General features: G+C 41.3%; 2 protein-coding genes across 2 annotated transcripts; both read left to right on the plus strand.

The window, feature by feature from the left end:
• Nucleotides 1–1,177: 1,177 nt before the first annotated feature.
• On the plus strand, nt 1,178–9,747 carry LOC103516191 (the record flags this gene model as incomplete). The annotated part of the gene is given in 6 exon segments (XM_026828478.1): nt 1,178–1,190; nt 3,524–4,182; nt 4,637–4,988; nt 6,745–7,107; nt 8,699–8,970; nt 9,706–9,747. Coding segments are annotated over 6 exon segments (1,701 nt in total), but the record flags the coding sequence as incomplete, so codon positions are not given.
• Nucleotides 9,748–9,969: 222 nt separating this feature from the next.
• On the plus strand, nt 9,970–12,574 carry LOC113470216 (GATA zinc finger domain-containing protein 14-like). The gene is made up of 4 exons (XM_026828484.1): nt 9,970–10,000; nt 10,670–11,420; nt 11,694–12,398; nt 12,565–12,574. Exons 1-4 carry the CDS (start codon nt 9,970–9,972, stop codon nt 12,572–12,574), a joined length of 1,497 nt encoding a protein of 498 aa, XP_026684285.1.

The raw sequence follows: 12,574 nt of genomic DNA on the forward strand, positions 1-12,574 counted from the left end.
CATCTATGACGAAGAAATAGCTCCGTTGAGGAACAAACGGTCCGTTTTCGTGCTAGAACCGAGTAACGAGAGGGGAAAACCAAAAACTTCGCAGGAAATTAAAAGACTTCGAGATATCATGGGATCCGACTACGACACAGAAATAGCTCCGTTGAGGAACAAACGGTCCGTTTTTGTGCTAGAACCGAGTAACGAGAGGGGAAAACCAAAAACTTCGCAGGAAATTAAAAGACTTCGAGATATCATGGGATCCGACTACGACATTTTATTACCTTATCAATAATATCCTTGAAGTGATGATTTTGAATTATTTTAATTACAACTGATTCAGCGAGGTTCAAATCCTGAGCTGAAATAAAACCTTTGGACGTCAATATTTTTGCAAATCTGAGGACATAAACCATCACATTTAAAAGTTTACTTTATTACCTTATCAATGATATCCTTGAAGTGATGATTTTGAATTATTTTAATTACAACTGATTCAGTGAGGTTCAAATCCTGAGCTGAAATAAAACCTTTGGACGTCAATATTTTTGCAAATCTGAGGACATAAACCATCACATTTAAAAGTTTAGGATATGAAGAGAACCTGGAGAAAATATCCAAAAATTCATTGTTCAAGTTTTCCACACCAACAAGTACGACTGAAGACACCGTTTTCTGTTCCGGAATATCCTCGTGATTCTTGAACTCTGAATAAGAACGAATAGGCCAACTCTCCACTGAGAAAATATCCAAAAATTCATTGTTCAAGTTTTCCACACCAGCAAGTACGACTGAAGACACCGTTTTCTGTTCCGGAATATCCTCGTGATTCTTGAACTCTGAATAAGAACGAATAGGCCAACTCTCCACATCTTCTGTTAACCAAGAGGGACCTGAGAAATAAATTTTATAATCAATAAACTGGTTAGGTAGAAGACCTCTAGACAAACCATCAGCAGGGTTCTCAGTGCCACTCACATGGTACAGACTATCCACTTTCATATTCTGTTGAATTTTACTGATTCTATTGGCGACAAATGTGTTGAAAAGGTGCGAAGGAGAGTGAGCCCAGCACAAGGCAACTGATGAATCAGTAAAACAATAGATGCTATCAATAGGATACCTAGGAGTGTAAGAATCAATTACCACCTTTAATAGGGATGACATAAGTAAAATAACTGTAGAAAACATGTTTAATATAGGTTACTAGTTCCTACTTACATATTTGTTAATTGTCCTTTACAGCTATTAATAGAGTCCCAACGCTTATCAGACAGGTGCATAGTAATTAAATGCACATTTTTAGACCAAAACAATAAAAAAAAAAAAAAACAATGGAAAGCACCTGTTGAATTGATTAGAGGTGCAACAAAGAATCGATTAGGAACATTATCAACTTATCATAGAATAGTGTGGGACAGTACGGTTGTCTGGCTGGGGAACGTTAAACAGGGAGTAGACCAGCTTAGTCTGGCTGGAAGACTTTAAACAGGGAGGATACCAGCCTGAATTTCCCTTGCTAAAGAAATAGCAAAGGTTGAGTGCGAAGGGCATCCACTCGTAAAATTTGTAGCCAAAACCAAATGTCAGCCCAAAGCAATCACCCTAGTTAGGGCTGATTGAGAGGCTGACGAAAAACGCCGACCCCGTCTGTACACGGGAAAAGGCGAAGAAGAAGAGTGTGGGACAGAACGGAATTAATTAAATAGCTAGGTAATTACTTTAAGTGACGAATTGGGGGAAAAAGGAGTAAACACACTTCTGTATCACCCTGTATAACTAGGTTCATAGACAGACTTTTGTAATGTGATGTACTTAGCTTTATTTACTTTTCATACAAATTTATACAAAGGTAGATAGGTACAATGGAAAAATTACATGTTTAAAATAAAATTGGTAACGTACATACATAATGTAGAATCCTGTATAACTAGGTTCATAGACACACCCTCTCTGTACCTACTTACGAGTACCTATTAACCTAGCACTAGCACTAGATTCGTGTGGGACAGAACGGAATTAATTAAATAGCTAGGTAATTACCTACTTCAAGTGACGAATTGGGGGAAAAAGGAGTAAACACACTTCTGTATCACCCTGTATAACTAGGTTCATAGACAGACTTTTGTAGCATCCTGAAGAAGAGTGTGGGACAGAACGGAACTAATTAAATAGCTAGGTAATTACTTTAAGTGACGAATTGGGGGAAAAAAGGAGTAAACACACTTCTGTATCACCCTGTATAACTAGGTTCATAGACAGACTTTTGTAGCATCCTGTATAACTAGGTTCATAGACACACCCTCTCTGTACCTACTTACGAGTACCTATTAACCTAGCACTAGCACTAGATTCAATAGTTATTCAATGTTTGACGTTCTAGCTCAGTGGTTCCCAACCTTTTTTTAGACAAATACCCCTTTTTAAGCTCAAATTTAGCCATTACCCCCCCTCCCCCCCGCTTAGTTCTTTTTACCCCTCGAAAAAGTGTATTTTACCCCTCGGAGGGTAAATACCCCCAGGTTGGGAACCAATGTTCTAGTAGACAAATACCCCTTTTTAAGCTCAAATTTAGCCATTAGCCCCCTCCCCCCGCTTAGTTCTTTTTACCCCTCGAAAAAGTGTATTTTACCCCTCGGAGGGTAAATACCCCCAGGTTGGGAACCAATGTTCTAGCTGATCTAGCTAGACAGTTGTAATTATAGATAGATTCAAACAAAGTATAGGTAGGTACCAGGGCCGTATCTAGGTTTTAACCGGGTCCAAAATCCAACCAATGACTTGGGGGGGGGGCTTTAAATCTCCAATGTCCCCCCTTAATAGAGACCTGGTAGGTACTATGTTTATCTAATTAGGTACAGCTACCTACATTCCCAGTTACCTTACAAAGTGATGCTATACGAGACATCTAGACCTATAGGTCGGTAATTTGAATTAATTATCATCGATTCCCAGAATCCAAACAATGACTTGGGGGCCGGGGGGGGGCTTTAAATCTCCGATGTCCCCCCTTAATAGAGACCTGGTAGGTACTATGTTTATCTAATTAGGTACAGGTACCTACATTCCCAGTTACCTTACAAAGTGATGCTATACGAGACATCTAGACCTATAGGTCGGTAATTTGAATTAATTATCATCGATTTACTTAACAGTCAAGCCCAGGAAAGTACAGTCAAACCTGTCTAAGGGACCCGCAATTTTTTCCCACTCATCCAGGTTTCCCAACGATTAAAAAAGATGAGACCTTGTTTAGACTGCTGGGGTAAAGAGACATTTTAGGACACGGTGTTTAGTCTAATTCAAGCAGGATAAACAAGGTACTAGCCAGCCTAGTTAGCTTAGTTGGTAGCGCGTCTGCCTTGTAAGCGCTAGGCCGCGGGTTCAGGTTCATGCAAACCAGGTTCAAACAAACCGGGCTCAAGCAAAACAGGCAAACGAAAATTTCCATCGGGGAAACAAGGTTGACGCAAACCAGGTAAACCGGGTTCGCCGAAAACGGGTCAAACGTAGCTTCATCGACCCCGATGAGAAGAGCAAGAATCGAAAAATGATGACACCTCAAGGTTTGATCCGGATGCGATACCAAAAACATTTGCGGAAATTGTGGCAGATGAAAGGATCCATTCAGACAAAACTGATGAATCTCATGGAAAGAGAAAAGACAGGAGTGACAGAATAAAAGGACGAAAATCTACGAAGAGAGATTATAAAAAGGCCTCGAATTATTCCTTTGGCGGGCCGCTATCTTATGAACCGTTTGACGAGAACGCCGTCACAACGATAAAACTCGTCACGAAAAAGCCGAAATTCAAAAAGCATACGAACGCGACCCACGATCCCCTGGCCCGATATCGGACGCGGATTTTCCCATTTCTAAATCAACAATATTCTGTTAAAGCTGGCGGTGATGGGCCCACCGTGTCACCGAGGCAAGCGAATGAATCAGCGGTTCAAACGGATGGACCAACGGTTCAACCTCATATATCAACACTTCAATCGGATGCATCAACAGTTCAACCAGACAAATCAACAGTTCAACCCCATACGTCAACGGTTCAATCGGATAAATCAACAGTTCAACCCGTTACGTCAACGCTTCAATCCGATACATCAACCGTCTTGGACCAATCAACTGTTCAACCGGCAAGAAAACGACGAAACGTCAACCCTTCGTCCCCTAAAGCCAACAACCAGCCCCCTAACGCCAACCGCCTCGAATTATTCCTTTGGCGGGCCGCTATCTTATGAACCGTTTGACGAGAACGCCGCCACAACGATAAAACTCGTCACGAAAAAGCCGAAATTCAAAAAGCATACGAACGCGACCCACGATCCCCTGGCCCGATATCGGACGCGGATTTTCCCATTTCTAAATCAACAATATTCTGTTAAAGCTGGCGGTGATGGGCCCACCGTGTCACCGAGGCAAGCGAATGAATCAGCGGTTCAAACGGATGGACCAACGGTTTCACCTCATACATCAACACTTCAATCGGATGCATCAACAGTTCAACCAGACGAATCAACAGTTCAACCCCATACGTCAACGGTTCAATCCGATACATCAACCGTCTCGGACCAATCAACTGTTCAACCGGCAAGAAAACGACGAAACGTCAACCCTTCGTCCCCTAAAGCCAACAACCAGCCCCCTAACGCCAACAATCAGCCCCCTAAGGCCAACAACCCATCCCCAAATGCCAACAACTCATGCGCTAAGGCCGTCAACCCATCCCAAAACGCTGCCAATCCCTCCGTGGCGGGCAATGCCACCACACTCAGCCGGGCGGAAAAAGACGCCGCCATCAAGCGCGCGAAGAAAGAGGCAAAAAAATGCGCCCTGATGCTGGCGAAATACCAAGAGGCGCACGAGAAGGAGATGCGAGAGGCGGAGCACTTCAACTCGCACGAGCACGAACCGTTCTATCTGCAGAGGACGATCACGCCCAAGATTACCGTGTGGTCGTGGGAAGCGACGGAGACTGGAGAAGAAGAAGGTGAGTGTATTATGGCCGATCTTACCACTTTCGGGACGATAAGACCTCAGTAGCTCTCTACTGGTAGCCATGATATTTGGTCATCCCTACGACAATACCTGACTAGTTACAGTTTCCTCTATCAAATCTCTTTCTTTACACGGTGTCAAGAGTTTTGACTTCAACCATTTGGCCATTTTTTTTTCTGAAGAGGTTTGATAGAGGGAACTGTAACTGCTAAGGTCTTATCGTCCCGAAATCGAAGAGAGAAGAAAGACAGGATAGGAGAAAGCCAAGAGCTCTCTACTGGTAGCCATGATATTTGATCATCCCTACAACAATACCTGACTAGTTACAGATAGAGGGAACTGTAACTGCTAAGGTCTTATCGTCCCGAAATCGAAGAGAGAAGAAAGACAGGATAGGAGAAAGCCAACCGTTCCGAGAAGGAACGTTATCCGTTTAGGATAAAATCCGCCCTCAGCGGGAATCGAACCCTCGACCTAGCAGACGCGATACCAACCTGGCAAAATTATTTTTATCAAGTGAGGTATTCGGGTGAAGCTAAAAGCTGGCGACCATCAGGGTGACAGGTTTTATTAGATTTGAATATACAAACATATAACTTTATTTTTACATTTACACTATACATATCATTCATTCTCTTATCTTGTTTATTCTAAAGAGCCAGCCTAGTTAGCTTAGTTGGTAGTGCGTCTGCCTTGTAAGCGCTAGGCCGCGGGTTCGATTCCCGCCCGGGGTAGCCAGCCTAGTTAGCTTAGTTGGTAGTGCGTCTGCCTTGTAAGCGCTAGGCCGCGGGTTCGATTCCCGCCCGGGGCGGGTTTTATCCTGATGGGATAATGTTCGTTCTCGGAACGGCTGGCTTTCTCCTATCCTGTCTTCCTTCTCTCTTCGATTTCTCTAGCAGTCACAGTTCCCTCTGTCAAACCTCTTTAAAAAAAAACTTGATATTTGCATTCGCTTAAAAAAGTACAGTTACGGAGGCTGGCTTTCTCCTATCCTGTCTTCCTTCTCTCTTCGATTTCGGGACGATAAGACCATAGCAGTTACAGTTCCCATCGTAGGCTTTCTCCTATCCTGTCTTCCTTCTCTCTTCGATTTCGGGACGATAACTAGCAGTTACAGTTCCCTCTGCTTTCTTCCACCTGGCTTCCTTCTCTCTTCGATTTCGGGACGATAAGACCATAGCAGTTACAGTTCCCTCTGTCAAACCTCTTTAAAATGGTTCGATTCCCGCCCGGGGCGGATTTTATCCTGATGGGATAATGTTCGTTCTCGGAACGGCTGGCTTTCTCCTATCCCTCTCTTCCTTCTCTCTTCGATTTCGGGACGATAAGACCATAGCAGTTACAGTTCCCTCTGTTAAACCTCTTTAAAAAAATTCCTTCTCTCTTGATTTTGGGACGATAAGACCATAGCAGTTACAGTTCCCTCTGTCAAACCTCTTAACAAAAAAATACATGTGTTTTTTTTTTTTATCCTGATGGGATAATGTTCGTTCTCGGAACGGCTGGCTTTCTCCTATCCTGTCTTCCTTCTCTCTTCGATTTCTCTAGCAGTCACAGTTCCCTCTGTCAAACCTCTTTAAAAAAAAACTTGATATTTGCATTCGCTTAAAAAAGTACAGTTAAAGTTACAGTTCCCTCTGTCAAACCTCTTAAAAAAAATTATTCTAAAGATCAAATATAAAAGCACGTTTTTTGACAAGATGAGAGGATGGACAAGGTTTGATTGTATTCGCTTTTCCCTTCTCCAGTCCTCGGGTACGACTCCTGGGAGAACAAAACCCTTGACGAGCGCTTCGACATGGTCAACCAGTCCGGCGAACTGTGGTGGCGCCTCAAAAACCTGTCCACCGTTCCCGTCGACCTTCGCTACGAGGCTTTCAGCCCGTTTCGACCGCCGGTGGGTCCCGATGGCCGCTTCCTGGACAACTGGGTCATGAAACTCGCGGACGGGCGGACTTTCGACCGCCCCGTGACCGTTCCGACGGTGCGGACAACGCCGGAAGTGAAGTATTATTACAGTACGGAGATTAGTATTGAGTCGTTGAGGTTGCTGCGAGAGGCGTATGACGCTATGCCGCATATGAGGGAACAGCTGATCGCCACTGTTGGAGGTAAGACTTTTGTTTTATTTATTTCTGCTGAGATAGGACTGCTGCCGGGGGGGCACAAGTAAGTTTAAATTCCGCTTAAGTTTTAATCTTGGTTTAATAAGTATTAAACTGACTTACCTTAGTGGTGCAGTTGTTAACGCGTTGGACTTTGGATCTGGAGGTTGGTGGTTCGAGTCCAAGTCATGTCATAAAATTTATTTCTGGTGAGATAGGACTGCTGCCGGGGGGTCACAAGTAAGTTTAAATTCCGCTTAAGTTTTAATCTTGGTTTAATAAGTATTAAACTGACCAACCTTAGTGGTGCAGTTGTTAACGCGTTGGACTTTGGATCTGGAGGTTGGTGGTTCGAGTCCAAGTCATGTCATAAATTTTTTCTAGGTGAAATAATCGGGGAACGATGTTTGTGACAAGCATTTAAATATGCTTAACACAATTAAAATTCCTTAATAAGTATTAAACTGTTGTCATAAAGGACTATTGAATTGATTTATTTATTTGGTGCTTTTCAACACAGGGCTGTTAAGCACAAGTCAAGTACATATACAAACAAACATACATTAAAATACAAAACAATATTAATAAAATAAAAGAAAAAGAAAAAAAATGTCTACATGTCCTAATTCGACAGTCTAAATAAAGCTCTAATATCCAAGCAATCTGACTAAAAATCAACTAATCAGATTGCTTAATCTGAGTGTTAAACTTAAATCCCGTGTTAACTCATTTTTTGACCTCCAGCCAGAAGAGTTCCTTTTACATACACCGTAAGTGGTACATTTTTTATTCAACTTGAGGTTTTTTTTTTTTAAAAAAAAAGAGGTTTGACAGAGGGAACTGTAATTGCTATGGTCTTATCGTCCCGAAATCGAAGAGAGAAGGAAGACAGGATAGGAGAAAGCCAGCCGTTCCGAGAACGACAGTCTTATCGTCCCGAAATCGAAGAGAGAAGGAAGACAGGATAGGAGGAAAGCCAGCCGTTCCGAGAACGAACATTATCCCCGCCCCGGGCGGGAATCGAACCCGCGGCCTAGCGCTTACAAGGCAGACGCACTACCAACTAAGCTAACTAGGCTGGTGCCCCGGGCGGGAATCGAACCCGCGGCCTAGCGCTTACAAGGCAGACGCACTACTAAGCTAATTAGGCTGGCCAACTTGAGGTTTAATTAAACTTTTTTAGTCATTTCTGTAACGGGTTTGACCTCACAGTGTAGTAAAACTCCCAGAAGGTTCTGTAGTCTTAGGCTCTTAGGGAGGTTCTATAAAAATCTATTTCAATCAATCAGGGGGGGGGGGGGTCCTTTCGGCGACTAGCTACCGGCCTCCTCACCTAGTCTGTGGGGGGCTGGGAAAACCAGCAACATACGATACCTGCCTCGGTGGTGTAGTGGTCAAGGCGCTCGACTGGTAAACAGGAGGGCGTGGGTTCAATCCCAGCCGAGGTATGGAATTTTATCCTCAATATAATTTGAGAATTTGACAATAATAGTAGTAGCCTACTTCTGGAGTAAAGGGACTTTTCAGTCCTATGCGAGCAGTATAAATAAGCACTATTATTATTATTATTATACCATCCGAATACCTCTGTTCACAGGGAACGAAGAACTGCTGAACCCCGATATGGGAGACGATATCGCTAGCCGATACTTCTTCTCCTGGGCCACAACCATAGTAGACGACGAACTATGGTATCGGGCCGCCAGTACCGTTCCGAATTTCCGCTTCCCGAAGGAAATCAAGCAGTTTTCTCCCAACACCCTGTCTAATGGGGAGTTTGAAAAGAATTGGTACCAGGTTGTGGACGGGAAGAAGTTCCGGAGACCGGTCAACTTGGATGTGTACTATAGTATACCGACCACACGACAGGTAATGATCAATTTATTGTTTCGCTACAAATTAAGGAGCGCGGTAGCGCTCCGCCCCGCCAAGTCAAGAAAGTTTGACCGCGCTACTAGAGATATTATACGCGACAGGGAAAGTAGCCGTTTTCAAGTAGTTGTTACACTCTATTAAGAGCTGAATTCCGCTTCAAAAGAACCTAAAAGCGCTATTCCAAAATAGTTAGGACCAGAGATATAATCGTTTTTGTATGGAAAACCCTTGGGAGGGTCAATAAATGGTACCCTTAGGCCCTACTCTGTTTGAAATATTGTAAAATAAATGTAGCTCTAATAGCTATGAAACTATTCACAACTAGTGGTTGACCCATCCTTTGTACAGGATCAGCGCGGCGTAAGATGCATTGGAAGCAATGCCATTTTAAAATCAGGATGGAATGTAACAAATTTAAGTAGCCTATGTCACCCTCCGTACTCCGCTAAACAAGCACAAAAAATCGGTCGAGCCGTTTTCTCGTGAAAAGAGGACAACAAAAGGTCTATCAGCGTAACAGACAGACATACATCATACATGTACATATTTCTGTGTATGCAACATGCAACAATTTAGTCGAATTTCGCGTTATTTTCATAGTATAACTTCTCGCATTTTCTTAATTAAAAGAAAAATGTTATATCTTTTCCTACGTTACTACTGAAAATTCAAGAGGTTCTCCAATTTTAAATATTAAGATTATGAAATCCTTTTGTCTCATTTCCCCAGGTGTTGACGCGGACCACAACGCTGCGTCGCCGCATCACGGATGACCGCATGATTCATATTTGCTCCTTTACTCTGGACTGGACTCCGAAAATTTGGAGCATCCTGGATCTGGCCCTGAGTGACTGTCGGTAATTAAATTACTCGAGTGATTAAATGACTGTATGAATTTCCTGGAAGCCTGGAACCAATGTCAAAACCAACAATCACAGACCTTGAGCTGTGTGATAATTACCGCCATGAAGCACAATTCACTGTCATTTCACCATGGTATGTCAAGTTGTGAGAGTAATTCTGGGTAGGTACCAATCTACCAATAGGTAAATTAGGAGGTAGCCATTCTTTTTGATCAACAATTTTTTTTTTAGTTTTGATAGAATAGGAACTGTAAGTAACTGTGAGAACAGAGACTATCTTATCATCCCAAAAATCAAAAAGAAGAAGAAGGACAGGATTTTTTCCCCTATTTGTTGATCAAACACGTGAGTTTAAAAATAACTGTAGAAAACATGTTTAAATAGGTTACTAGTTCCTATACTTACATATTTGTTAATTGTCCTTTACAGCTATTAATAGAGTCCCAACGCTTATCAGACAGGTGCATAGTAATTAAATGCATATTTTTAGACCAGAACAATAAAAAACAATGGAAAGCACCTAGTAATTGATTTGAATAGAGGTGCAACAAAGAATTGATTAGGAACCTTATCAACTTATCATAGAATAGTGTGGGACAGTACGGTTGTCTGGCGGCAAAAAATGTAACAATGGAAAACGCTACAGAAGGCATCAACGTAACAGATACTACAACGTCGAACAGAATAAACGACAATCAAAAAACATTAAACAATGAAAACCAAACACCATTAGACGACACATCTAGAGATCCAATTGATCTGCTAACCCACGGAACTGACAACAGATTGCCAGCACTAAACAATATGACAGCCAATGAAGAAATGAACAGAACATTTGACAAAACATCTGAAGACTTGGCTGAACAAACAACGCATACAAGAAAATAATAGGAGTGATGAAATAATTCATAAAAATGAAAATATTCGAAGAGATACGAATGAAAATGATAGAAGTGATACCAATAGAAATAAAAATGATAGAAATGATGCGAATGAAAATGATAGACATGATAAAGTAAGTTCTGAAAATGATAGTAATGTTAAAGTAGTGAATAAAAATGGAAATGTTAGAAGTGATTCGAATGGGAACGGAAATGTTAGAAGTAATAGGAATAGAAATGAAAATGTTAGAAGTGATACGAAAGAACATGATAGAAACGGGATGGATTTCAATGATGGAATTCAAAGAGTACAAGATATATTGAACAAAACACAAAAAGATAATGTAAGAGATCCATACAATATACAAAATGGTAGTGAACAAAATACCAACCTTACAAGTACACAAAAGAAACATAGAATGATACTTGTGATTGAAGACCTAATTCACGTACATAATAGCACTAATGAAAACAAAACAGATACTACTTTGCCCTTATCTGAAACAACCACGGACATGGAAAGTAGAGTATCCAAAACTGACCAAGCTTCAAAAGCACCTAAAAAGCTACTGGAGATAGATTTGTACAAACGTCCAAACAAATCCTTGGAGTGGAAAATCGAAACAAATAGGAAACCAGAAAATATAGTCATAGAAGTAAAGCCACAAGCTGAAAATGTAAACAGAACCGGAAAGAAAACATATGAAATAGATGTCATTCACGTACATAATAGCACTAATGAAAACAAAACAGATACTACTTTGGCCTTATCTGAAACAACCACGGACATGGAAAGTAGAGTATCCAAAACTGACCAAGCTTCAAAAGCACCTAAAAGGCTACTGGAGATAGATTTGTACAAACGTCCAAACAAATCCTTGGAGTGGAAAATCGAAACAGATAGGAAACCAGAGAATATAGTCATAGAAGTAAAGCCACAAGCTGAAAATGTAAACAGAACCGGAAAGAAAACATATGAAATAGATGTCGTTATCAAAGTGTTACCAAAAATAGACAACGGTACAAATGGCACAACTTTGGGCACACTTTCAAAAAATGTAACAATGGAAAACGCTACAGAAGGCATCAACGTAACAGATACTACAGCGCCGAACAGAATAATTGACAATCAAAAAACATTAAACAATGAAAACCAAATACCATTAGACGACACATCTAGAGATCCAATTGATCTGCTAACCCACGGAACTGACAACAGATTGACGGTACTAAACAATATGACAGCCAATGAAGAAATGAACAGAACATTTGACAAAACATCTGAAGACTTGGCTGAACAAACAACGCATACAAAGCCCAGACCTGAACACAAAATATTAAACAATGCAATACCTGACAATATAGACAAAACACTGAACAAAACAGCCGAACCAACACAAACAACCAATTCAACAATTAAACAACAGAACCAACAAGAAATAAACAAAGGTCTCTCACATTTGATCCAGTTCTATTTGAACTACTCACAAAACGAACAAGAACAACAACAACAACATCACCGAGACAAAAGACATCTCAATCCAGACCACCAAAACGAAGAAGGCAACCAAAACAAACCATGTATAGAGGTACTAAACAATATGACAGCCAATGAAGAAATGAACAGAACATTTGACAAAACATCTGAAGACTTGGCTGAACAAACAACGCATACAAAGCCCAGACCTGAACACAAAATATTAAACAATGCAATACCTGACAATATAGACAAAACACTGAACAAAACAGCCGAAGACCTAACCGAACCAACACAAACAACCAATTCAACAATTAAACAACAGAACCAACAAGAAATAAACAAACGTCTCTCACATTTGATCCAGTTCTATTTGA

Source organism: Diaphorina citri, unplaced genomic scaffold (genome assembly GCF_000475195.1).
Source record: "Diaphorina citri unplaced genomic scaffold, Diaci psyllid genome assembly version 1.1 scaffold51, whole genome shotgun sequence".
Classification (NCBI taxonomy): domain Eukaryota; kingdom Metazoa; phylum Arthropoda; class Insecta; order Hemiptera; family Psyllidae; genus Diaphorina; species Diaphorina citri.

Coding starts and splice junctions, on each gene's coding strand:
- LOC113470216 (XM_026828484.1), top strand. CDS start 9,970: ATGGTATGTCAAGTTGTGAGAGTAATTCTGG. Junction 10,001..10,669: donor AGTTGTGAGAGTAATTCTGG/GTAGGTACCAAT, acceptor AGAAATGAACAG/AACATTTGACAAAACATCTG. Junction 11,421..11,693: donor AACAGAACCGGAAAGAAAAC/ATATGAAATAGA, acceptor CGGAAAGAAAAC/ATATGAAATAGATGTCGTTA.